Source organism: Peromyscus leucopus, chromosome 12, assembly GCF_004664715.2.
Source record: "Peromyscus leucopus breed LL Stock chromosome 12, UCI_PerLeu_2.1, whole genome shotgun sequence".
NCBI lineage: Eukaryota > Metazoa > Chordata > Mammalia > Rodentia > Cricetidae > Peromyscus > Peromyscus leucopus.
The window spans coordinates 40620781-40647116 of record NC_051073.1 but is presented as its reverse complement, the minus strand read 5'-3'; the positions used below and the strand labels follow the sequence as shown (position 1 = coordinate 40647116).

At 39.3% G+C, this 26336-nt stretch overlaps 1 protein-coding gene across 26 annotated transcripts in view; it reads left to right on the top strand.

The window, feature by feature from the left end:
- The window catches only part of LOC114691931 (ABI family member 3 binding protein), a 211628-nt gene that overhangs the window by 156456 nt on the left and 28836 nt on the right, over positions 1 to 26336 (top strand). For 6 of the 26 annotated variants that reach the window (XM_037209701.1, XM_037209697.1, XM_037209703.1 and 3 more), the window contains 8 exons: positions 5634 to 5708; positions 8941 to 9015; positions 12185 to 12244; positions 12805 to 12852; positions 13626 to 13706; positions 15286 to 15363; positions 20170 to 20235; positions 22913 to 22975. In XM_037209701.1, coding sequence (XP_037065596.1) covers positions 5634 to 5708; positions 8941 to 9015; positions 12185 to 12244; positions 12805 to 12852; positions 13626 to 13706; positions 15286 to 15363; positions 20170 to 20235; positions 22913 to 22975 — 546 coding nt within the window. Of the gene's footprint in view, positions 1 to 622; positions 680 to 1385; positions 1458 to 1962; positions 2011 to 2431; positions 2498 to 5633; positions 5709 to 8940; positions 9016 to 12184; positions 12245 to 12804; positions 12853 to 13625; positions 13707 to 15285; positions 15364 to 20169; positions 20236 to 22912; positions 22976 to 26336 lie in introns of all 26 variants that reach the window. The other 20 variants (XM_037209699.1, XM_037209682.1, XM_037209684.1 and 17 more) reach the window with 15 other exon arrangements.

The following is a 26336-nucleotide window of genomic DNA, read 5'->3' as shown; positions in this document are numbered from 1 at the left end:
CTTTTGGAGAACAATCACACTGTTAGCAGTCAGTAAAACCTCTGAGGACTGGTTATATGTCTTCTTAATTTTATCCACAGTTATAAAGTGTGATTCTATGAAGCAGATGTGGGCTCAGCCACTAAAAGAGTTCTGGTTCATTTGTAACTACTGAAGAACCAAAACACCATTTTAGTAAAGATTCTTCTTGAGTTCCTTAAATATAGAGAATCTTAGAACATACCGTCTTTCAAATTACAAACAAACTTTGCATGTCAGTATTAGGAATAATGCTGCTGTCCTCTAAAGCTTCGTTTTGAAAAATTGGATTCCATTTTTTCAAAGCATAGGATTATACTTTCTTTATTCTATCTTTTAGTTAGATGAGATGACAGTTTGGTACTCCTACTGAAGATATAAGGTGTGTTTACTGACAATAGCCAAAATAGTGATGTTGTGGATTCAGCTCACAGTTGCTAGAATTTCCTTTAGTGCTTATGCTAATGTGATGGTTTTATCAGAACCAGGCAACTTGTTCACTTACCAGGTACCCAGCACTCCCCTTAACAGTTAGTCTGTAAATATTAAGTAAATTAGACAACAGCACATCCTTGACCAGCTGTACCATTGTTTCATTTACTAGTTTCTGATGACCGGGAACTGGTTGCGTTTAGTACTGAGTCACCACAGAAGACAATAGGTAAAAATGTTCCCAATGGGAAAGTCAAGAATATGTGCTTTTCCATCTCATTGCAAAATGCATCACTGGATGTTGTCAAGCTTTGTGACCTCTCAAAGCCACCTGCTCCTCATGTCTTCTCTGTGCCTATCCAATAGGTCTTCAGAGCTATCATGAATAAAGTAACTCATGCTAGCTAGTATCTGCTATACTGCAGTTCAGATTTCATAGTTTCCATTCAGTTAATGAAATTCATAATTTTAAAATTCTGATTATTCTTTGTATATGTACACATGAATCTGTACATATGTTTACATGTATTTTATCATTTTCATATCATTTTAATGCTTCATTTTCATGCTTCCAAAGGACTCATCCTATAGCTTTTTCCCTTACTAAAATAGTTATGCAAAAATACATAAGGAAGTAAAATTACCTACACTAACTACTCTGAGTAATAATTGCTGTAATGGACTCTGATAGTCGTGTGTGTGTGTGTGTGTGTGTGTGTGTGTGTGTGTGTGTGTGTGTGTGTACACATGTACACATCTGTCTATCTATCTTTGTTTCTCATACAGCAAGCATCACTCCATTTTCACTCTACTAAATTGCAGCAGTTTTCATAATCTAGATAACTAAACCTGTATTTTCAGTTAAATTCAGGGTTCTGTGACAGCCTGCTTTTCACTGCCCACCACTAACGAGTCATTTCGTGTTTTTCCCCCAGCACCAGCTGAAACAGATTATGTAGATACCACTATCAAAGAACTTCTTAGGCCAGAGGAGCCAAGGACAGAAGGTGGTAAAGGTTTTCATGCTACGATTCACTTATTCTGCTATGTAAACTCTGATACTTGATGAACAGAATTGAATAGCTACACTTCCATTCCACCTACCAATCCACCTACCCCCCACTCCTGCTCCTTACTAGGGATCACTCTAGGGATTCACATGTATTCTGCATCTGCTTTAGCAATGAACCACACACACCAGCTGCTCTTTGATTCTTAGAATTAACATGATAGTTGATGCTCTCTGAAAAAAAATAATGTCCTATTTGTTAGTATCTGAAGATCAAGGCATAGTCACATTTGGAAGTCAGTTGCTGATAAAATATGACTATTAGAGGTTAAATACTATGAAATATGACTTTCCTCCTTTTGCCCTATCTAAAACACAATCTAAAATTGTCCTGTCTATAAATGATGACACAAATTCTTAAGAATGAGGTTGTGAATATTCAAACACTTGTGGAGCTGAACATCTCACCGTTTTTAAACTCATTCTTCTTTGTTTTGATGCAGTTGTGGACTCTCTTACACATGTGTCTGAGCTTCCTGAGACCATGCTAGGTAATGACATCCTCAGCAGCACATATCTGTGTTCTCTGTCTTCATTGCGTCATCACCCAAGAGTCTCAATATCACCCTCATTGTGAATTCATGTGGCACCTGCTTTCTCTGTCATTGAATTTTCTTTCTAGCTGTTCCTATTCATAATCATCGTCCAAAGTGTCTCTTCATTTACCATCATGATCTTGGTCTCATACTATTCTCATGCCAGCCAGACTGTGGAATATAAAATGTAGCATTTTCCCTAATATCGTACTCACTGCCAGCTCGGTACTATTTGACTGAGGATCATAACCTATTCATGAAATTTAGCCATTTTCTTATTTTTGACGTCTGTTTGTCTCCATCCTGACTGTTGTCTGTAATCTGAGTGTGTCTAGCACTGTAATAACCCCACTATAATTTCCTTCAATTACCATAGAAACATCACCTCTGCCCTCCCAAACTATAGTCCTACCCAGACCAGAGGAGCCTCAGATGGAACCTGGTAAATACACTATTTTGCATTTCATATATGAGGTGAGTGTTTGCAAAACGACAACATGACCCGTCCATCCAAAGCCCTGGCTATCATTCACCTCAGCCTTTGATGGGTGAGCCTGCCTTTCTGACAAAACATCTCTCATCTGCCAATCACTCTCAAACAGCAGTGCGTAAACCTTTAACATAATGACGGAACTTACCTCTCACCGGGCAGTGGTAGCATACAACTTTAATCCCAGCACGTGGGAGACAGAGGCAGGTGGATCTCTGTGAGTTTGAGGCCAGCATGGGCTACAGAATGAGTTCCAGGAAAGGTGCCAAAACTACACAGAAAAACCCTGTCTCAAAAAACAAAAGAAACAAAACAAAACAAAAATTACCTCTCCACTACTCTTCAAGTTTTTAGTTCAGTAAATAGAAATATTTAGGAGAAAGACCATGCATATTCTATTATATATATAATGTATATATAATATACATTATATATATAATATGTGTGTATGTATGGATTGCTTTGTCATCTTGACTAGCTTTATAACTGTAAAGGTAAAGTATCTGGAGATAGCTTACTCATCTTTGAAATTATATAATACTGTCAGGAACAGATTTTACTGTATAATCCACATAAATGGATATTGACAGATCCTCTTGTTATTCAGAGGCCTCACTACTGTCCATTCCTTCTTTCAATAGTCCAGCCTGTAGCTGTACCCTCCCCCCTGGTGTTACAGAAACTGTTATCAAACATTAGTCATAAAATTTTCCTTGATGTTGGATTTTGATGTGAATGAAAGCAAATCATCTTCATGGTTAATAAAATTTCTGCAGTACCTCCAGTGTCCCATGGAATAGGAGTTAACCATAAATTGGCCCAGGCTTCTGTTCTGGTTATCATTGAATTATTTTTAAGCCAGGTATGGAGTTCACATCTGTAACCCAGCATTCTGTGAGGCTGAAACAGGAAGATTTCTGAGTTCAAAGTCAACCTCAGCCAAATAGTAAGATACTGTCTAATACCCCCTTTCCAAAAATATTTTATGTTTCTATTTCCAAGGGAGGCAGGATATTAATTTTCATCACTTATTTAATAATTTTGCCTAATACATGGTCCAGTTTTTTACTCAAATTCTACATCAACTATATGAATGGGATATATCTCATATCAGTTATAACTATCACTGCCAAAAATTATTTCAGTAACCCATTAACATATTATTGAGTGTCTAATTCTATATACTACCTGTGATTTTTTTAATTTTTTGTTTTATGAGAACAAACACTTACCATGTAGCCCAGCCTGGCCCAGATCTTGCCTCAAACTCCCTAGTACTGAACTCACAGATGTATACCCCATGTCTAACTACCAGTCAAGGATGACATTTGGAATTGCTTCTCAACAAGCCTTTGTCTTCACATGGCCTTTTGTGCCCTGGGAAAGCAAACAGCACATTAGTTGGGACCTTAGCAAGAAAGGGGTCTGCACTATGACATCACCAATATGCTCTGTAACATGAATCTTAATAAAAACAAACCCGGAGCCAGGTATTGGGGTGAACGCTGAAAGATCAGAGAAACTGAACAAACCACAGCCAACCTCACCTTGGCAACTTCTCAGCCGATCCTATTTCCTCAAACTGGAAGTTTCTGAGTCCTCACCCGAATGGATCTCAGCTGAACTGCTGCTCGAAAGCCTAAAATATTAAAAAGCCTAAAAAGACCCTAGTTCCTGGTCTTCATGCCTTATATACCCTTCTGCTTCCTGCTATCACTTCCTGGGATTAAAGGCATGTGTCTTTCCCAAGCGAGACATGAGATCTCAAATGCTAGGATTAAAGGCTTGAGTCACCATGCCTGGCTGTTTCCAGTGTGGCTTTGAACTCACAGAGATCTGGATCGATCTCTACCTCCAGAATGCTAGGATTAAAGGTGTGTGTGCCACCATTTTCTGGTCTTTATGTCTATCTAGTGGCTGTTCTGTTCTCTGACCCCAGATAAATTTATTAGGGTGCATGATATATTGGGGAACACAATATCGCCACAATGCTCAAATAATTAATTGTAGGATTAGAACACTTCTTAACCATTGTGTCAGTTTTGGTAGAGAATGTGTTCGTTGACCCTGATTAGCAAATGATGCTCCAAACCACTAGGCTAGTTCAAAAAGATAAATAACCTCTTGTGTATCTTAGTCTTTATCTCTTCACAGGCTCGAGAAGTGCACCGAAACCACCATGTACCCTGTATGTTCCCATTTATTATCAGGCAGAGTCTCACACAACTTGTCTTTAGTGAATATTTCTTAAAGGCGCTAAAACTACACAATATTAACACCACTTTGTTTCTTTCCATTAAACTCCAGTGCCAAATGATTCTTATTTTCAGCAGTTTTTTTTTTTTCTTAAGGTGTCTAAAACCGCATGACACTGTGGATACCATTTTGTGTGTTCTGCTCTTTCTTTATCCCCCACACATCTTAGTTCCGCCGAAGGTGGTGGTCTCAGAGGCTGCAGCCCCAGACCTGATAATCCTTTTCGCTGTTGGGACACACCTTTAATTTTCTCACCGAAGGAAACAAATGATTTTCATACCATTTTCTCTAGAGCCTGCCTTAAGCCTCTCCAGGGAAGGAATACTGCTCATCAGCAGAGTCTCTTTGGTGTTCGGTCTTTCTTCCCCAGAATAACCACTAAAATTGTGCTTTGTCTAGTGAGATTAATTTTTCCATCAGACTTGCTACTGAAATCTTGCTTGAATTTTTATCATGGTAATTTCTTTGTTTAGAAAAGGTGTGTTTGTATTTAAAGAACACAGTTGAGGATCCATGGTGACATGTGGATTAGTAATGAGATGACTTTGTTACTGTGCACTTCATTTTTAACCTATTTAAAAAGTATTTGAAGTAGGCATTTCTAAAATACCAGCAGTTCTCTGCTGTAGGCTGAATATCTGAGGTATGTTTAATCTGTTTATCCTGTATCCATAATCTTCCTCTTCTTTGCAGCTCTCTGGAGATTTGGACAGCAATTCTTGGCTTTATTTATCTTTGGTCACTCAGCAAATACCCTTGAGCTTCTAGAAAACACTGGAGTTCTTGAAAGGGTCAGGGGCTCCAAATCTGTGAATCTGTGTCTTTCTTTTAGCTCCCAGGCAGACACCCAGTACTCCTCCCAAGCTCAAAACAACACCACGCCCAAGAATCCCACCACAACCACCAGGTAATGACCAAGTTTATGCTTTCACTTCTAAGACAGTGAGTTTCTCGGTTACAGCAAACTGAATTTTTAGCCACGGTCAAAGAAGGCTTCCTTTTCTTGGTAACCTAAAGTATTTATTGTTATTTCTGGACTTCATCAGAAAGCACATCACTGGGAGAGCTTAATCCACGAAGCTTTTCTAACCTCTTATTGTTTCAGATAGGAATGGCCAAGACCAGGTTTTCTTAGAAGAGCTGCTTGCTTCCCTTTTCCTACAATTTAGGCTATCTTCCTGACCTTTCTGCGGTCCCAGCATGTACTCCCACTGCCTTGCCAATCACCCAACTTAAATGAGCACTAATCTGAGTCCCGCTTCCAAAAATTATCCAAGGTCCACCTAGCCACTAAACCAGGAAAGGTTTACTAATGATCCACAGTGGGAAAAGAAAATATTTATCAGTATCAATATTAGCTTTGATCCATGTGGTAATTCTTGAATCCTACCAGGAATAATTTAAATAATTTCAGGATTTCTGTTACTGTTTTAGGTATGACCTCTACAAGTTGATTCTGTTTATTATTCTTTTTTAGGAAAACTGATTCAAAGACTTCTCTCTCTCTCTCTCTCTCTCTCTATATATATATATATATATATATATATATATATATGTGTGTGTGTGTATATATATATATATATATATATATATATATATATACACACACACACACATATATATATTGGTTTTTCAAGACAGGGTTTCTCTGTGTAGCTTTGCGCCTTTCCTGGAATTCACTTGGTAGCCCAGGCTGGCCTTGAACTCACAGAGATCCGCCTGGCTCTGCCTCCCGAGTGCTGGGATTAAAGGCGTGTGCCACCATCGCCAGGCTACTCTCTATTTTATATCTCACTAATGATTAAAAATCTGCCCTGCTTTGTGTATTTCTAAATCTGTTCATATTAATTACCAAATTTTACTGTGACAATAATATTTTTGAGATGTAAATATATGAAGGTACAAATGCAACATTCCTCCAAAGAATTAAAAATTTTATATCACAATGAATACTTAGAATATTGAGATATGTGGAGTCCTGGTAAAGTGCTTAATGATTAATTAAAAAATAATAATAGTGAATACAACAGGGCTAAATATGTCAAAAATTTTAAGTAACTCTTATTAAATAATTTGGGTATGTTAAATTTGGTGGTGTAAAAAGTTATAAAATTGAATAGTTGTTAAAATGACATGGCAAACAGCTCTCAGAATTTTATTGAACATACAGCATAGGACAAGAGTAATAGATAAGGATAAACAAAAATTTTAAAAACAAGAAAATGATAAGGTAAGAAACACTAGGCATTCAGACTTCTGGACTATAAATTCCTATTTACAAAGTTAAGTGAGGGGGCACATAAACTACGAGGAAAACCTATTAATGATTTTATCTTTTTGAGGAATATTTTGTGCTTAATACATTTCAGTACAGTAAATTAGGATCCTGCTATGATTTTCTATTATTAAACCATAAAATGTAAATTTGTTTAATTTTAAATTAGCTCTTTAACCAACACAAGATCTATAAACTCAGAATGATTACGACTAACCCCATTCACTCCATGCTCACTCTAGGGTGCCGGAGGGCTTCCTGAACTATCTGGAAAGAGGCTCTTGGTTTTGTTGCAACTGAGGCAGCTTCTAGTCCATCAGCCTTTTCAGTGACAGCAGCTGCAACCAAAATGCTTCTGACCTTTGCAGTGGTATTTAACATAAGGGAAAACTAATAGTGAAAATCAAAATGCGTTATAATGATGTTTTTAAGTGATAGAAGTTAAATCTCTCCCTTTCAACATGAGAATATGATTCTTAAAAAAGAGAAAACAGATCCAAATAATTCATTAGGTTTTTATAAGCTTTCAAGGATGTGTGCATGCGCACATAAGTACCATAAAATATTGTTGTTTTACATTTATATTTATTTACACTGTGTGTGTGTGTGTGTGTGTGTGTGTGCGTGCGCGTGCGCGCGTGCGCGCACGCCACAAGTATGAAAGTCAGAGGCAAATGTTAGGAACTTGTCTATTTCAACCATGTCAGTTTTGAATATCAAACTCAGGTCATAAGGTTTGGTGCAAGATCCTTTACTCACCAACTCATCTTGCCAGCCCCATAAAATGTATGAAAAATAAATATTTCAGATCTCCGTTTCTCATTTGTTGCCTTTGAATATCAGAGGCCACCTGCATGAGTGAATACTGCATAATCAGTGGACCATATGTTAACTAACACTACTGTGTATCTCAATGCACAGCACAATGTTATTTACCCACCTCTCTTTTCAGTACTAAATTTTGTAATAGGCAGATTATCATTCTAACAACTCCATAATATATCCACAAATTAAACTACAGGTTTCATATTTGTATTTGGTTCTTCAAGATAAAACAGGACTTAAAATTTAGAACAAATCATCACTATTTTATGAGCCAGTAAAGCAAATAAAGTTCTGTGTTCATAGGCAATAATGACCCTAAATTAATTTCATACTTAGAGATCTTACAACCATCAAAATTATGGGCATTATTAGTTTTGTAGAAGTAAGGTGAAGTGAAAGACAAGCTACAGTTAGCTTCTTCAGTGCCAAATTAAAGGGCCTGGGGAAGTTGCAGCACAGCTGTCCCGTCATTTTGACATTTCACATTTGGTTCTCATGCTCAGCCCGTAGGACAGGTGTTTTATTTCCAACTAACGATAAGGAGCAAAGCAAAGTCTGACCCAAAGAACTAGGGTTTCGAAAGCCTGTGGTCTGGGCATAGTGATCATGTCTGGCCCTTGGAGTCCGTTGCAACTCTCAGCCCTAGAACTTAGTGTGACCCCAGTCAAGCAAGCGTACCTAGAAAGAAAAAGAAGCCCTATATTAACTTAATTCCTGTGTCCTGGGACGTGAAGATTAAAAAAAAAAAAAAAAAAAAAAAAAAAAGACAAAAGACAAAAGCCTCTTTATCCTGAGGATTTGCCAAATGTGGTGATTTCTCAGATTTCATTTTTCAAAATCAAGGGATTTTCATTGGATTTCTACCTCATCTATTTCTAAAGTTTATATTCACTTTTCTGTCTGACTCTGTATTGCTACTACCTTGGGTTGTTTGTTTTTTGTGTCACAGTTGAAGCTTATTCCCCATCAGGACTGATGTGTTAGCATAACTAAGAAACAAGGAACCCTAATGACTCATGATCTGAGTTCTGTCTTTCAGTTCCTAGGGGGTCCCAGCGTACTACTTCAAAACCAAAAACGCCACCAAGTCCTGAAGGGGCAGACACTACATCTGGTAAATATCTTTGTTTGTGTTTAAGCTAAATGCACCCTGCTGTCCCACACAGAGGCACTGTACCAGCTGGGGCACGTGAGACTAATTCAATTGTATAATTCTGTCGTGCAGTCTGGTGGTTTTTATTTTTATAGATGTCTCAAGAATTCTAGTTGCACATGCAGTAAAACTATTATTACAATAAAAAGGTAGAGAATTATGCCAAGAACAGAATGTTTTTCCTAGAACCAAAGTTTGTTGTTTGTTTTGCTGTTGGTGGGTTTTGTCAGAGTGGTTGGAACATTTTAATAATTTTATAGGGGGAGGGGAAGGAACTCATGGAAAGAGAAATATGAACTAATGATGAAAATAAGGGATAGAATGGTTCAGGACATCTCAGTAGTAGAGCATTTGGCTGACATGCCTATGGCCCTAGGTTCAGTCCCCAGTACTGAAAAGAAAGTTACATACTTTTGACTGGATATGATACAGTCGCAGTGCTTGGGAGCTGGAGCCAAAGGATCAGGATTTCAAAGTCAGCCTCAACTACTTGGCAAGTTGAGACCAGCCAGGACGACATGGAACCCTGGGTCAAAATGCACCAAAACAACCTAGGATAGGCATAAATAACAGGTGCTAACATTCCTTAAAAGAGATGGATGTGTGTAGCCCAGTAGGACAGGGAAGCCTAGGTAGTGTCCTCCAAAGGGGTGGGAGTCCTGGCCCCTCTCATGCTAGATGTGAAGCCATGATGCTAGAACACAGAAATAGGGAGTCTTGAGGTGAAAAGCCCACAATGTCTGCACGTTTTACATTTCTAAGAGGGGTGATCTGGTTGCAGCCTGTGGGCAGGGTAAACCTCCTGACAAACCATACTCTATCAGCTTTCTCGGACAGTAGTGTTGTGGTTTTCTCACTAAATTCTAGTGAAGTATTCATGCACATGCATTTTACATTTGTCCCCACTTGACATTACCTACTCAGAAGTGCCTTTTGGTAGTTAAATTTTCCTTAGGGAGATCCAATTTGTCTAAAAAGATGGTTAACATAATTGACTAGACAGCTGATATTAAAGATAAATTGGTTAATGTAACTATATATATATATATATAATATATATATATATAGTAATGATATACTAATAGAAACACAAGGAAATCAAAGCTGCCATCTCAAACAACTTTTATGTCATCATTTATGTTGATGAGATGCCCTCAGCATGCAGGACAGGTTTTAGGGATTCTAATCTGATTTGATTTAATGTAGTGATGAAAGGCACAAAGAGGGAGATTTTGACTTGGTCAGACTTGCAGTGGATCAGGTAGGAACATGATTGATAGGCCTTTCCTGGGAGCCATTCAGCTGTTTTCCATTCCACTGATTTCACCTGCATTAGCAAGTTTGCTCTGCAGTTTATTAAATCACTGCTTCACTCGGAAAAGGAAAGTGCCAACCTAAGCAGCTGGAATCCACATCAGCCTCTTTGAAAGGCTTTAGTGAGCTGAGGCAGCAGCGGCTAATGTGTTTACAGTATGGTGGGTTTGTTAGGAGCACATCTTTCCTTCCTTCTTTTATCCCAGCTCTCCTGGGTCTGGCCTAGTACTGTAATTAATAGGTATTTATTGCAGTCTTAGCATCTTCATGGCCTTTGCAGAGCTCAATCAAAGCACCGCATCCCTTCAGCCTCCAAATAAATGTTGAGTTTGATTTAAAGTTGGAAATGTATTCCCCCAAAACACCAAGTGGAGAAGGGGAAAAGTTTTATATTGTGATGGATTTTCTTCAACTTTATGAACTACTGATTCTTTCCTATAGTATATAAATAAATAAAAGCATTAGACTTTCAAGTTGCCCTGGATTTTTTTCCTTTAAACTTATTAAAGTTCTGATCAGGCTGGCCTGGAACTCATAAAGGTCTTCTTACCTCTGCCTCCAGGTGCTGAGTGCTACCATGCCTAGTTTAAGTAAAGTCTTTTTTAATTTTTCAGTGTACCAAATTCCACAACTCAACTGTAATAGAGTCAGTACTAGCCTAGACGAAGAACAGATGTGGCCTGTTAGCTGAACTATCCCTTTCTCCTGAGTCAAAACAAAGGATGCCAATTCTAGACAACCTAGTATAAATGGTGCTTAGATATCTCAAGGTGTGAAGGTGCCTTCATCATCATCCTGCCTGAATCCTAATTTTTAAAGCTTCCAATAAGACACAAGACAAATCACATTGCCTTCCACAGAGACATTGATGTTTTGTAAATCCTCAGTGTGGGAAGATGCTTTGATTTAAGAGAGTAGGCCTAGGCAGGGCCTCCTTATAGGGAACTGAGTTCAAGAAGTACCCTGCCCTTGGGTAAAGTTTTGAATTAGAGATCTGAGATGAACAATAGGAGGACATCATTCTGGTATTTCCCTCAGTAAGACAGTCAGTGGCCAATATGCTCCATTTTGTGAGCAGAACACAAGCATTCACACTCTACTGAGTGTCACAGACTGATGAGAGCTGGTCTGCTGTTTAGCTGAACTGATCGATATTCTCATGTGTCAGGTGTGCAGAATACCCAGTACACAAGAAGCCATGCCGCTAGGGAAGGCAGAGGTTGGCAGTAGTGTGTGTGTATCCAGCAACTAACCACCATCATGAATGTCACATGCAGCTCGTCTAATGGCTAGCCATCAGTTCCATTGGCTTTTGCTTTCCACAACAATGTCTGAGTGTCACTTGCAATGAAATGTTGTCCCTTTCATAGGTACTAGGGATTTTTGTCTTTTGTTGTAGTGAGTCTGTGTACCATTTATTCACTTACCTAACAGAATGTATTTTTCTATTACTATCTGAATTTTAGGGAGCATCAAATGGCAGCTGCCACTTCTGCTCAAAAACTTTTTTTTTAAAGTTAAAAACAACCTAAGGGGAACCTACCTCCCTGTGTCTAGATTATCCATTTTTTTTCTTCTGCTTTTCTTTCTTTTTCTTATTTTTTAAGGATGCTTCAACTTGAACTGTGACCAACATTATATCTGTCCACCGTGACCAGCCCTTCCTCCAGAAGGCCATAGTTTTCATTTTGAAAAAATGGTCATTCCTTCTAAAGCTTGCCTCTTTAGCCTTTGCATCCTTCATGTTTTGCAGATTTTTACATAAGATTATGTTCATTCCAATACTATCCAGTGTTTTATAATTTTTTTCTTTCAGTTCCAAAGGATGAACAACTTTCCCATAAAACAGACCCTGAGGTCTCTCACACTGAAACTGGTAAAAACCTTTATTTTCCTACTTACAAAGTATATTTATATTTCCAAAGTCCTGATGAGATATATATATATATATATATATATATATATATATATATATGCCATGATAAAGAAAAGTATGGTTATGAAATATATGTTTTCTAGGAGGGAGTTCAATCATATAATCCTGTTTAAAGGTTTTTTCCTGGTTAAACAGAGGAAAACTTACATAATAGTTTTATTTGCTTTGGAAATGTTTTCACTGAAGAAGAGATCATGCTGAAATTACACAACTTAATTATTAGCTGAGATAATTTTTATAGTCTTTTATGGGTTTATGGCTTTTAAGCAAAAAACAAATAGTTGCCTGCTCATTCATGTTTTCCTCCAAATGATGGTTGGTGAATGAAATAAAGATTTAGTTAACTAAGTTCCTTGAATAGAATCCAGTAGAGCTTTCTCATATTTATTATGGTTCTTAGAGGATATCCAAGTTTTAAAATAACTGTATCTAGAAAAGAAATAATTTGGCTTTATTGTAATAATTTTCATAAATGTATCTTTGGTCTGCTCTTGGCACAGTTCTGCCTCCTGTTACCTTTAGAGCTGAGCCACTGAAGACAACAATAGGTAATGCTTTTTTCACATTAACCAACCAGCTTGCTTGCTTCGTTCCCATCAAGATCGCCGTCCTTTCTTGATCAATCACCCTTTCCAAGTTCGTTTCACGATGGCTTTCTCACTGTGACCACTGTTTCCAATAAAGAAAAGCATGGTTTCGGTGTTGAAAGGTTTTGCTCTGGAGACAGCCCAGAAAGGCTCATTATGGAGCTTGCCCTTATCTACCTCATTTATCTCCATGATTCCACTTTCTCTGTTCCCTGTCTAGTTGATGTTCCTGTTAGTTTAATGGTTCTCAGCTGAGATGCGACAACACAGTACCATATGTCAGAGCTTGAAAGATGATGCAAGAAGCTAATAATTCGGTCAAAATAAGAAAGCTGTTGTTGATTTGCTTGTCCAACTAAACCAGAGCAGATTCAAAACATTCATCCCAACAATTCTGTAACCTCTCTGCTTTGGGGTGGAGGGTAGAGAGACAGAGCTACAACCCAAAGATCAGGAAGGTGTCATAACTACACTCCATCTTGGCCAGGTCTCCTATGCAGTGGGCCAAACACAGAATATCATTTATTGTACCTCCTGGTAGAAAACAATTAATCATTATGCTAACATTCCATTGTCTTTCTCCTGAGAGTCCTATATACATTAACTTTCTTCTTCACCACTCATGAGATGTTTTCCTTTTTATATTTCAAATGAAGGTGTCTCTTGCCATACCATTCTGGTTTATTGCTGGCTTTGACTTAAAAGTTTACCAACTTAGTACTTTTCTTTTACAGCACCTTTAGAGACACGGAACATTCCTTTCATACCTGTGATTTCACCAAGACCTAGTCAAGAAGAACCACAAACCGCCCTGGGTAATTTGTGTTATTTTACTCCACCAGGGACTTATCCTTTAAGGACTGCCCTTAAAGTAACATGCTTTATTCAACTTCTACATTGCATGGCTTTCCATATAAATAAGAATGGCTACATGCAGCTTGGCAGTCAAGTTTCAAGTATAGTCAGCTCTCCTGAATCAAAACTACCTTTTGAAAAAGTGTAATGAAAGTGATCAGGTGTTTTTCTTGCCATTGTCCCTCAAATGGTATCACACCGCACAGCAGCGATTTCCATCTGCTTATACTACAAGTGATCTAGAGAGGATTTAAGATACAATAGGCTACCTGCAGAGCATATAGGCTGCCTGCAGAAAGACAATGGATGAGACAAGACAGTGGTTGGTATGATCAGGAGCTCTCTATGAGGATTTCAATGTAAATATGGCCACAGTTGTGGAAACACATTTGTTGAGTAATGACAGAAAATAATAAAAAAAGTTCTTCAGCTCATGTTTGTCCTCTCCTTCCTGCACACCAAAGAGTCCTTTTATTCAGTAGTTTTATTTTCCTCTCTTTATCCCCTTTAAGTAAATCCAACGTGTGTGTGTGTGTGTGTGTGTGTGTGTGTGTGTGTGTGTGTGTTGAAGTAGCTGACTATATTTTTACATAAAGTCCATCTGAAAGAAAAAAATTTAAATGGAATGAGCAAATATACCCTAGTGATTACCAATATATATCTTCTAGCCTATGACTGCAAAGTTATGAAATGGTCAAGTTTAAAGTACTTTACACACGTTACCACTGGATATACTAATCACCTAATTTCCACTTCCCTTATTTTTTAAAAAATGTTTTTTTGGTTTGTTGATGAAAGAGCCATCATTTGCGAGCTATCACAAATCTCTTTCCCAAAAATTGAATCAAGAGAATAAACTGGGGCAGAGGAAAAAGAGGGCAATATTACTGCCATCAGCTATTTCCTTGATCTTTAAAGTAGCGGAGTAAACAATATTCTTTGCCATTATGATGTAATATGTTCAGGATAATATGAGGGCAACACTTATTTTGCCAAGACAAATATGTCTGAATGTCAGTAAACATAATTTTCATTTTGACACATAGAAAATAAAACAGTATTTCTTCTATGATTGAAATCAGCATCTTTTCATGTGATCTAATTTTTTTCTACATATAACCTGTGGAGTTTGTGAAGCAGGGAAGAGATAAAAAGACAAACACATAGGCATTTAAGGTATTTTCAAACTTTGGCGACACCCAAGGATAGCAACCTCATCAAACAGCTATCTTGGGCTTTTAGCTCCATGGTAGTACACTTGCCTAGCGTTCATGATGCCCTGGGTTCAATCCCCAGTGTAGTAAAACCCAAAATCAAAGCAAATTAACCCTGCCCCAAAGCTGCCTTGTCAATTCAATGATAATCATTAAAGTAATAGGACAACCAAAATAGCAAGTCATTAACATATGTATTAGCTTTAAGTCACTACAAAAAGGGTAGAGAATAGCTTGTGTTATTTATTTTTTTTTTTACTTTGCTCTTTGTTATGTTCATGGTGACGGTTTTAAAAACGAGACATCCTACTATGTTTTTCCCTAGAAGAAACAGACCGGTCTACCCAGGAGCTCTTCACAACTAAGATTCCACAAACAACTGAATGGGCAAAGACAACTCAGGGTAATGCTCTTTCTCCACCCTTGGAGAGAAAGTTTTCCTTATTTTCCTTGAATTTTGCTTTCAGACGGCACTCGCTCACCACAGTGAACTACTTGGCTGTCTTCACTTTAAAGAGGAAGGACCTCAGGCAAACTGAGGACCACTTGTACACGTGACTTCTTTGGTCTGGGCTTCGAATGTCTTGTTGGCTGCAGGATGCTGATAACTAATCTTAAAAGCCCCTAGGTTTTTTTCCCCTTGCTGAACCTTCACAAGCCTGACTTTCATCTCTGGTAAATAAGGAAGACCATCTCCATCTTCCTACTTGTCCCTTCCTCTCCCCTCTCCTGTCTTCCCCTTCTCTCATCTCCCAAACTGGAATAAAACCCATTGATCTTAGGAGCTGAGAAAAGCTATTAATGAGAAAAGTCATTTAAGTATTGAGAGGGGTTAGACATTTAGGAACATGTTCCCTATAATGTCCTGTCTCTGGAAAAAGGAACTCACCTGCAGGCTTAATTTTCATAGTCGCTTCTGTTACAGCTTCTCACCTTCTTGGGCTCTAAGCATTTGCTGGTTTTCTGATGTTGTAGAGTTATTGTTGCTGTTGTTTGGATGATCCTTTTTGCTCATTTGTATTAAATGGTAGAAAGCCAAATCAAATAAAACAAAACAAAAGCAAACTTTAAAGGAACCAGAAGACAGATAACTGTTCTGTCCATTATTAATACTAACTTGAGGGAGAACATTGATGGATGAAGTCTGAAATCAGCAAGAGCCTAGTGTGGTGACCCATGCTCGTAATCCGAGCTTTTGGGAGTAAGGACAGAGGATGGGGAGTTTAAGTCTAGCCTGGAAAAAAATTTAAAAAGCAAAATACAAAGGAAGGAAGGGCATAAGGGTAGTAAGTAACAGCAAGAAAAATGATAGCATCAAAACAAATGTAATTTTAAGACGGGTCCTTTGTCATCGGAGCGAGAGTCTGAGCAGACATGAGTAGGGTGAGTGTGGTACCACACTTAGAGCCTCTAACTCTAGACCTTGTTTATTTGGAACTTTTTGATTTTAAAATTTCCAATTCAATTATAAAATTTGTATTGATTAGCTTCTTATTTGTGTGGAGATATGCCGAGAAATAAGAAGCGCCAGAGCAGCGTTCTCACGGCCCTCCACCAGCTTCATCCATTCATACACTCCGTCAGCTGTGTGCGGCCACACCCCTCCCTGGTTTTGGTGTCTTATTTTCTCTCTTTTTGCAAATCACTTTGCTGTCTTGAATGACGGCATCATCCTAGGGCTCAAACAGTGCAGCTCTTCAACAAAACTGATAAATATTTATAATAAGGAGGACAGATAAAGATGCTCTTTCAGCTCTGCTTTTGTTTTTCCAAGTAAGAAAAAAAAAATTGCAACTTTTGGAGGCTTCATGGATTCCAGATTGAGGGTCAAAAAAGATAGATCTGATAGGTTTGAGCTTTCTTTACTTTTTTATGGGAATGCCAACATTGGGTTAAAGATTTTTTTAAATTCCTTCTGAAACAATTTACTCGATAGGAATTTTATAGTTATACTGAGTTTCACGAAGGGTCTTATATCATGGTCTGGATTGTCTTGGTACAATTGTATAATGTACTATAATTTTTCTTGTGTCCAGAGAATTCTTAGTTTGAGGCTCTGCTCTGCTCGGATTTATGTTTTCCTGGTTTTGTCCCAAATCTTTTGTTTAGGCTCAGCAGGGATGCAGTTGCATGAGATATCAAATAATAACTAGGAAGGAACCATCTTCAAAAGAGGAGGAGCACCCACAAACTGGTGCCTTCCAATAACCCTGATGAGGAGCAGAGGGGGGCAGCTTGGATGAAGACGAGCTGGGTGTTACAGGGCCCTCCTCATAAGCTGTCCTGAGATCTGAGCTACTTCAGGTCCATCTGGGACACTGGGTCTGTTTAATGCCAGTCGTCATATAGCACATGTCAACTGAGGGACGAGAGGCAGAGATGAAACAATTCCTCCTGATGTGCGCTCTAACTGTATGTGTACCATTGATGCACGAGACTGTGGGATCTCAACCCCTCAGCAGTGGTACCCTTAGGACCACAACAGAACCCCACTACTAGATTCTCCCACCTAGTTTCTCTGTGGCAGCCGGGCCCCCGCATCTCCTGAGACAATTCCCACACAAAGCGCTGTCACCTACACTCATGTCTCTCTGCCATCTACTTTTGCTTCTCCAAGTATTTATTTTGTACGAACACGGGCACAATGAGAAGGCATTTGTGGCCATGCCGTGTCATGCGTATGGCAGTCAGAGGGGACACCTTAATGGAGTTGGTCGTCTCCTTCCACCACACGGATTCTGGAGATGACTCTGAGCTTGTCGGGCTTGGCAGCAAGCATTTTCCCCACTGAATCATCTCTAAGTGCCCAGTTTTTTACTGCCAGGACATAGTAGCAATGTACTCACCCAAAGGCACTTCAGGGAGTCCCTATTTGTTTGACTTTCAACTCATGATTGCTTCTCCATCTGTACCTGAGCAGGGCACAGTGCTTCGATTATCGCTGTCTATTTATTTCAGTTGTTTTTTTTTTATATATATTCTTTATTTTTAATATTTTAGAAAGTCCTTTTTTAAATAGATATGAAGTATCTTCACAGTTTTGTATTATTGGCCACCCAAAACCAAAACAAAACATGTGGCAGTGATGTTTACATGGTCACATAGTCACAAAGCTCCTATGTCTTTCTCTTTGGGGTGTAAAGTTAGCGCAGGTTTCTCAAGGCCACATGCTGTTGGATGAGAGCTGTATGAGTGCCTCACAGCCTAAAGTGAAATTCTATTCCAGCTCTTGAAGTTCTTCCTAGGAGAACGCAAACAAAAGCTCCTGTGCCCCAGTGTTAAAGCTGACGCTACTGCCGGGTATTTCTGAGTCCTGCTCTCATCTCCTTCCCATGCAAAGTTGGAAAATCCCTGTGTTTTCTACAGTGAGGAAAATATGAACCATGATCCCAACATTTCTCTTCAGCAGAAGCGATCAAACATTCAGAGGGATCTACATGACAAGCCGAAATGGGCTAAAATGACTGGCACTTATACCATTCTCAAAGAGAATCAAAGGGAACCATTTGCAAATCATCATGAGACTTTTTTGGCTCTGTGGTCATTAATGCTTTATAACAGCAGCTCTTCTGTTCACTATGGTTAGTACCCTTGGGATGGCCCCAGGCAGGCCCCTGGAGGATGTCAGTCTGCCTCTGTTGTTGGCCTGCTGTATGGCAAAACCCTGCTCATCAAAGCCTTCACATTGGAAGCGTCTAAGTGAGAGCTACACTCTAAGCTATTTCACAGGTGTTATTTTTTTTAAATCTGCCAAGCAAGACATTGCTGATTTATGGTTAATAAATATCCACTCAAGATGTGAGCAAAACTATTAAATGATGTAACATTTGTATAGTTTACAAGAAAAGAAAATCTGGCTGTAGGTAAAGCATTACCAAGAGGCTTGGTGGCAGGAATCCATGTGTGCTATGCAGTGTACAAAGAGCAGCAGTTGGTAGACTCCAGGAGGAGCACATACTTCAATACCTTAGGAAGCAAAAATAGTTCTGTATTGTTTCCTAAATTTGTCCACAATGCTCGCTCACATAACAGCTCAGCAAAGCTTCATTACTACTCCTCCATGGGCAGGCCCCATATAACAAGAGGTAGCATGCTGGTTTTAGCGTTCCTTGCTTACTTTTCTTTGACACATTGGGCATCCGGCATCATTTTCTTTCACTCCTCTGTATAGCAATCATAGACAGTGAAGATTTATTAATTTCAGAGTTCATAAGCAAAGACAATTTGATAGAGACCACATGTTACTATTATTTTTCTTAGTGATCTAATTTTTTCCTTTTTCTTTCTTTAACCCTTAAGATTGTTTTCTTTGGAAAAATAATGTTCCAACGTACAGTAGTTTCTTATTGAGAAGGATGGGTGGCTGGGTAGATGGCTGGCTGTGGGTAGATGGCTAGCTGCTGGCTGGTTAGATGGAAGGATGGATAGATGGCTGACTATGTAGGTGAATGGCTGGGTAGATGGCTAGCTGGGTAGATGGCTGGCTGAGTAGATGGCTGGCTGGGTAGATAGCTGGCTGGGTAGATGGAAGGATGGATAGATAGCTGACTATATAGGTGGATGGCTGGGTAGATGGCTAGCTGGGTAGATGGAAGGATGATAGATGGCTATGTCAGTGGATGGCTGGGTAGATGGCTAGCTGGGTAGATGGCTGGCTGGGTAGATGGCTAGCTGGGTAGATGGCTAGCTGGGTAGATGGCTGGCTGGGTAGATGGCTGGCTAGGTAGATGGCTAGCTGGGTAGATGGCTGGCTAGGTAGATGGATGGCTGCGTAGATGGCTAGCTGGGTAGATGGCTGGCTGGGTAGATGGCTGGCTGGGTAGATGGCTGGCTGGGTAAATGGAAGGATGGATAGATGGCTGACTATGTAGGTGGATGGCTGGGTAGATGAATGGCTAGGTTATATATTTATCATGTTAAGTAACCATCTGATAAAATTAATACTTTTGACAAGCATGGACTAATTGATTCTTAATATTTCAAATGACCTACCTCATCCTGTGTGTACCTTTGATTTTCAGCCACAAGTAGTTTCACTTGTTTTTATGTTCATTTTGCATGAAGTAGGTAATGAGTAACTTGGCGATTTCATAACGTTCTTTCGACCTCTATGTGAAGTGTGTGGGTTATTGGTCCCTAGGGTAACAAAGGTCAAGTGGCTGGTCTTTGGAGACTAGTTATTGAGTATAAAGTATGTCTTCTATTTCAGCACCACACAGATTGCACACGACTCCTGTGAGGCCCAGAATATCTGACAGACCACATGCCAGGCCTGGTAAGGGAGCTTTGCTTTCTCTAATGACCTACACAGGCTGGGGAAGTTACAGAGAAGTGCCAAAATGGCCAGAATAGCCAAAGATGGGAGGGTTGGGAGAGGAGGGGTCCAGGACAATGTACCCTTAAGTTGAAATCAAGGGAACATAAAAATTCTGATCCTGGTGGATAATTGAAGAGCTAATTCATTGAAGTGTTAAGACTTAAAGGTTTTATGGATGTTTAGAATCAGAGACCTCTGTGGAACTTAACAAATATAAAAATATTTTAATGAGCTTTATTCATAAGTCTCACACACCCTAAATTATTTTTATGACAATTTCAACTTTTTTTTCTTGCCTCAGGAAAATAAATGGACTTGTCTTAGTAAGAGAGTGCTTTTGGTTTCAAAAAGAATAGTTTTACTTGATACCTCCTGTCATCAAAAGAAATATTTCTCATTTCAAAAGAATAAAAGACATGGTTTATTCTGGAGCCAAAATTATGAGTGACCATGACCTGGGAATATACCATCTGGTCTTCCCAAACAATGTTCCAATGAGGAGGACATTTTTAAAACAAATCGGTAGAAACACCTGAGAGGCAGAGTACAGAAAGATGGAGAATCTCTCTTACAAGCCTCAGATGCTACCCGATAACAACATTCTTAGCTTTTGGTTTGGTAGAAGCTAGGTCTTCTTAGCTAATACATTCCTATGGGTTTACCTGTTAGTTACAGGATGCCCACGAGGTGGACAAGGAATGACTACTTGGGGGGGCTAATGGTAGCACAAAATTAATTTTAATTAAGCTCTGGACCTGCAACATTCCAACCTTTCCACATCACTGCAGTTCTCATCCATCAGTCGTTGCTGACACACGTTCCTTCATGGAAGTTTTATTTATACTTCAAAGGATAAAGCTATTTATAAACAACAAAAAGTATAGTTCTGTATTGAGAGATACCTCATACTGACCAAATCAGCGAAGAATCATCATTCTGCCCTCTTTGGGATTTAAAGAATGACTAATTGTTCAATGTCAGTTGTTCTTGGGTTAAAGCACAAGCATTTTAGTACCAGCTAAAGCCTTTCTGGTGTTTTCCTGACTTTTCTGTTCTGATTCTAAGTATTCTTAAGGTACTAAATGAGGAAAGTCACTCACAAAGGTATGATCTATGTGAATGTATCTCCAGGTAGGCAAGAGGAAGGACACAATGTTTCTATATTCTTTGAATATTATATATGTAATATCCAATTATATAATATATAAAATATGTGTATATATGCATATATACTATCTAAATACATGTGATTATAATATATATATATACATATATATATATATATATTTATATACACACCCACACACAGTGTTGAGTGCAGTCATCTAAGGGTTCAGGCATGATTTCTTTTTCCACACTAACTTGAAGAATAAAAGGCAGGAAAGCAAGGTCTCATCACTCAGCCAGATCTTGTTCAAAGCAGAAGCACAAAGGCAATCAAGGACACAGAGGCAGAGTCCCCAGACGGGAAAATAACCCAGAGCTGGAATCTGAGGAGGGGCTTGTGTGGGAATGGAATGAGTTCCCTTCTTCCAGGGAACGGGCTGGTTTGTGCTATTCCAGGGTGTTGGATAATCTGGACAAAGAAAGGAAAGTAGACTGTTTCTTTCCACATTAGTGCTCCCCAATAGTCCCTTGGTGGGAGTAGTTAAACTCCCACCAACTGTTTCTCTTGGGGAGGGAGAACAGAATGTTAGCTATCTTAAATTTCTATGAGAAAATATACATTAATCTACCTAGAGCTTTTGTTCAATGCCTGCCTGCTGGGGATCTGTTTGACTCCTAGTCCTTCATATAGACAGCCAACGTTTTGGCTATAATTTCTAACCCCTAAAGGTAACGAGGCAGAAAAATCTATGCAAGAGAAGGTATTTTCATGTGTCTTCGTGTTACAAACAAATAATATGCTTAATATGTGACTGACTAAACATTTCTGTAAAATAAATAGTAATGTTTGACAATGCCGGCATGCTTACCATGTGTCACACTATGAGGTATCTTTAAGGAACCTGAGGTGCTGAAGGGAATATAAGACAGGCAATCTGACTCAAGAGCTTATGCATGTAAGCACATTCAGTGTTTGGTTTTCTAGAGCACAGGAAAGAGGTTCACATCGCAGTATCATGGCTCAGTGCTCAACAGTGGATGTGTACAAGGACTATTGTCATTAAACAGTATCTAGAGACTTCTACCAACAGACCACCAATTTATGACTTATGCATGGTGGTCTTGACATTAAATGCATTTCAGGTTTCAGTTCTTCACTCGATATAATATAATCCTGATATTCCTTCAGTTCTGTTTTGGAATGTGTCTAATGGCATACACAGGAAGCAGGGTAAAATATACCCTATTCAGAATTAGAAATTCCCTTGCTGCTTACTTTTTTCAGGAACAAGTATTGGAGCTTAGTGACTACCTCAGTGCAGATTTTCATTCTCACCCATGAAAGTGTATGACTTTCATAAGAGAATGCAGTTTCTCTATTCTGGACCATATTTGTGTGCATGTGTGGGTTGTCCTTACTTTATTGCCTAGTTAAATGATTTTCAGTTCTCTGAGAAGTTTTGTTCTCCTTGGCTGCAGACTTTTAATAAAGAAATGTCTAACCTGTTTAATCCCTACTCTATTGTAGTTCTGAACAAAACAACTACAAGACCTGGTAAAACCAAACCCAGAGGAAATGGAATCGGAACAGGTAATAATCACAGATGGTTTTTCTCTTTGGTTGCATCAAAATAAAATGCTCTCTGTGGTGGTTTGAAAGAAAATGGCCCCCAAAGGGAGTGGCACCATGAGGAGGTGTGGCCTTGTTGGAGTGGGTGTGGTCTTGTTGGAGTAGGTGTGGCCTTGTTGGAGTAGGTGTGGTCTTGTTGGAGGAAGTGTGTCACTGTAGAGGTGGGCTTTGAAGTCTCATATATGCTCAAGCCATGCCCAGTGAGACCGAGCACTTCCTGTGGCCTATGGGATCAAGTTGTAAGAACTCTCAGCTCCTTCTCCAGCACCATCTCTTCCTGCATGCTGCCTTGCTTCCCACCATGACGATAATGACTAAACCTCTGAACTGTGAGCTAGCCACCACAATGAAATGTTTTCCTTTATAAGAGTAGCTATGGTCACGGTGTCTCTTTACAGCAATAGAAACCCTAACTAAGACACTGTCCATCTCATATAATTTTGTTGAATTCACACATCAATTTCTTTTGTATAAGTTTTGGAAAGTATTTGTAGAATTAAAATTTAAAGTTTTAATTCACTTCAAAATTAACTTCAAATATCCCTAAAGATGTTGGAAAAGAATTTTCCAACTTTTCTAAACCTAGTCTACTAAATTAGCTACCATATATAGTCTTATTTCTCAAAAACAATTCCTATTAAATATTAGTTACAGTGAAAATAGGAAAAATCATTGTTTTCCCTTTTTTCAAACTGTTTTACTTGAGTATCATGGTATCTGAAATTCTGGAAATTTCATTATTTTCAGATCAAATGAAAGAGGCCAGACTATGGATTTCTGAGACATTACAGTACCTATTTGTGCTGAGTTATTTCATTCATTATTCTTGCCTGGAGTTTTAGCAGTGCATAATTTCTCCGAATGGCATAGACTGGCTCTAACAAGACCTATTTTTTCTCAGATCCTCTTGGAAGGAATTTAAGTACACATGTCTAATACTCAAATGATTCCTTGGAGGTTGCATAAATAATATATGTTGCTATGGTCCTATTGGAGAGCTGTTGGCCTCCAGTATAATCAAACATGATTCTTTCTAGGACAACGAGAATCATCAAAAGAGGGAAAATAGTATTATTATACTTTAACTTAGCAACAGTCCGAATTTTTTTTCAAAATACACTTTTGAACCAATTATCTCTCATTCTCATCTTGCATACATTAGTCATCTTTGTAATATCTTGTCCAAAAACAGTCTGGGGCAGACAAGTGCTTCTGTAATGTAACTACTGGACACCAGCAGAACAAATGGGCTGCCCTTCCCCCCCATTCCTTCTTTCTCTCACAGTGTCCAATCAAAATCTGTGTGCTTGTTCTGCATTGTCCATCTATCAGGGCCTTTGTCAAGGATCATCTTTTTGTTTATCTCTCAGGTGGTAAGGTCAGCAGACAGCACCCAGCCATCATCACCTTCAGGGCCAGTCCTAGCTGGATGCTGCCTTGAATATTTATTTTTTTAACACCATTATAGATGTTTGTTTTGCATTGTATGGGTTGATTGTCCTTTATTTTAAGGTTAGAAAGTAGCCTACAGAGGCTGAGATTTTCTTTTGTTGCATTTATTTATCTGTAATATGTGTGGGTTGGGGAGGGGAGTATGCAGAAGTTCATGCCCCTGTTCATATACAGACATCAGAGAATCAGGAGAATCTGCAGACATTGGTCCTCTCTTTCTATAGTGTGGTTCCTAGATGTGGAGCTGAGCTCATGCATGACCTAGGCATCGTGTGCCTTTACCCACTGAGCCCTCTTGCTAGCCCAAGGCTCATCATTTGGATGTGCTATTTTCTCACTATTCTGCCTTTTTGTGGTTTCTACACATAGACATCACAGTTTAGGTAGGGTGTTCCACACATCAGAAGTTTCTAAGTTGAGAAGTTGTGAGAAATGGCACAGTTTATGTCCTGACTCTGTAGAGAAGAAACTTGTCCACCCTAGCCCAGGGAGTCTGACTTCTCTTCGAAGATGACAGCTACTGGGCTGGTTAGTCATTCAGCTGTCACATTTTGAAGGTTCCTTACATGCCAGGCAAAGTATTCTCCTGAAGCTCTCTTGAAGCATGCAATCTGGCCGCCTTTGCTACACAGCTGAGTCCCAGACTCTTCTCTCTCTATCCTAATGGGGAAACCACACCTTACTGCCCCCACATGGAGAGTGCCTCACAAGGAGAAACCAGACTCCTCAGGGTGAGGTATGTGTTTTTCTAGGCTGTGGCTGAATCTTCCAGGCAACTGGCTCATTGCTCATGAAATCCTAGCTAGGTGCTAAGATTTGGAGGCAAAAGCACGGAGACCAATCCTACATAAATATCACCCCTTTTAGTTACTGATTCACTGAGAATTGATTTCCACTGATACGGTCGAAAATCAGCATTGTTTGTTTGCAAAGCTTTTGTTGCTATGGTTAGAAATATCCAAAATCATTATTTCATCTTGGACAAGAAATCACTAAGTGTGATGAATTACGTAAATCCGAAGCCTTCTGGAAAACTCCCATGTGGCAGTGGTGGGCCATACTGAGGTTCCAGTCTTGGTGCCTTCAGAGCCAACTGCCCTTTAAGCATTGGTGTCGATTAATCCTGTCTGAGAGAAAAGAATTCTCTCAATAGATTCCCTAATTGGATGCCAGTTCCATACAATCCATTCTCTACAGTGTCTCTCATAATGGCTTCCTCTTTAAATTTTCTCCTCTTTCTGATTCTGTGCTGCCTTTAACCTTAAATTGCCCCCTTCTGATTTAGGGCAGGTCAAGTTCATTGGTTTACCAAGCCTGGGGCTTCATTGTCTCCAACTCTCCCCACTGAGCCCCAAAGTTACTGTTTGCAGGGTCCTTTCCAATGCTTCCAGAGAGTACTGGAGTCTATCTTTTTTCAAGGGCTGGTGTGCTGTTGATTTGCTGATGTATATCTAGAAATCATAATGGCGTGCTGCCTCTGTCTCCATCTGTATAGAAAGCAACGGGGAAATTTCTAGTTAGCGCTGATGTATTCTTCCTCCTTTCCTCTCCCTTCTTCTCACCTCCCCCCTTACTGGCCCATATCCCTCCCTCCCCCTTTTCCTTGATCTCCAACTCCCTTCTGTCTTCAGGCACTTACCTGCGCTCATGTGGGATTAGTGGATCTGCACTGGCCCTACAGGAACTGCTGAAATCCTGCAACTAGTTTTGTGAGCGCCACACAATGGTGGCATGGTTACAGGACAGATGCTTGCCTGCCAAGGTCATGTAGGGAGGCACTTCAGCCATCTCAGGAGACGACATATTAGAACTATAGTCACTTAGTGTCACTGTGAGGAGTACAAGGAGAAGGAGCCAATAGAAGACTTAG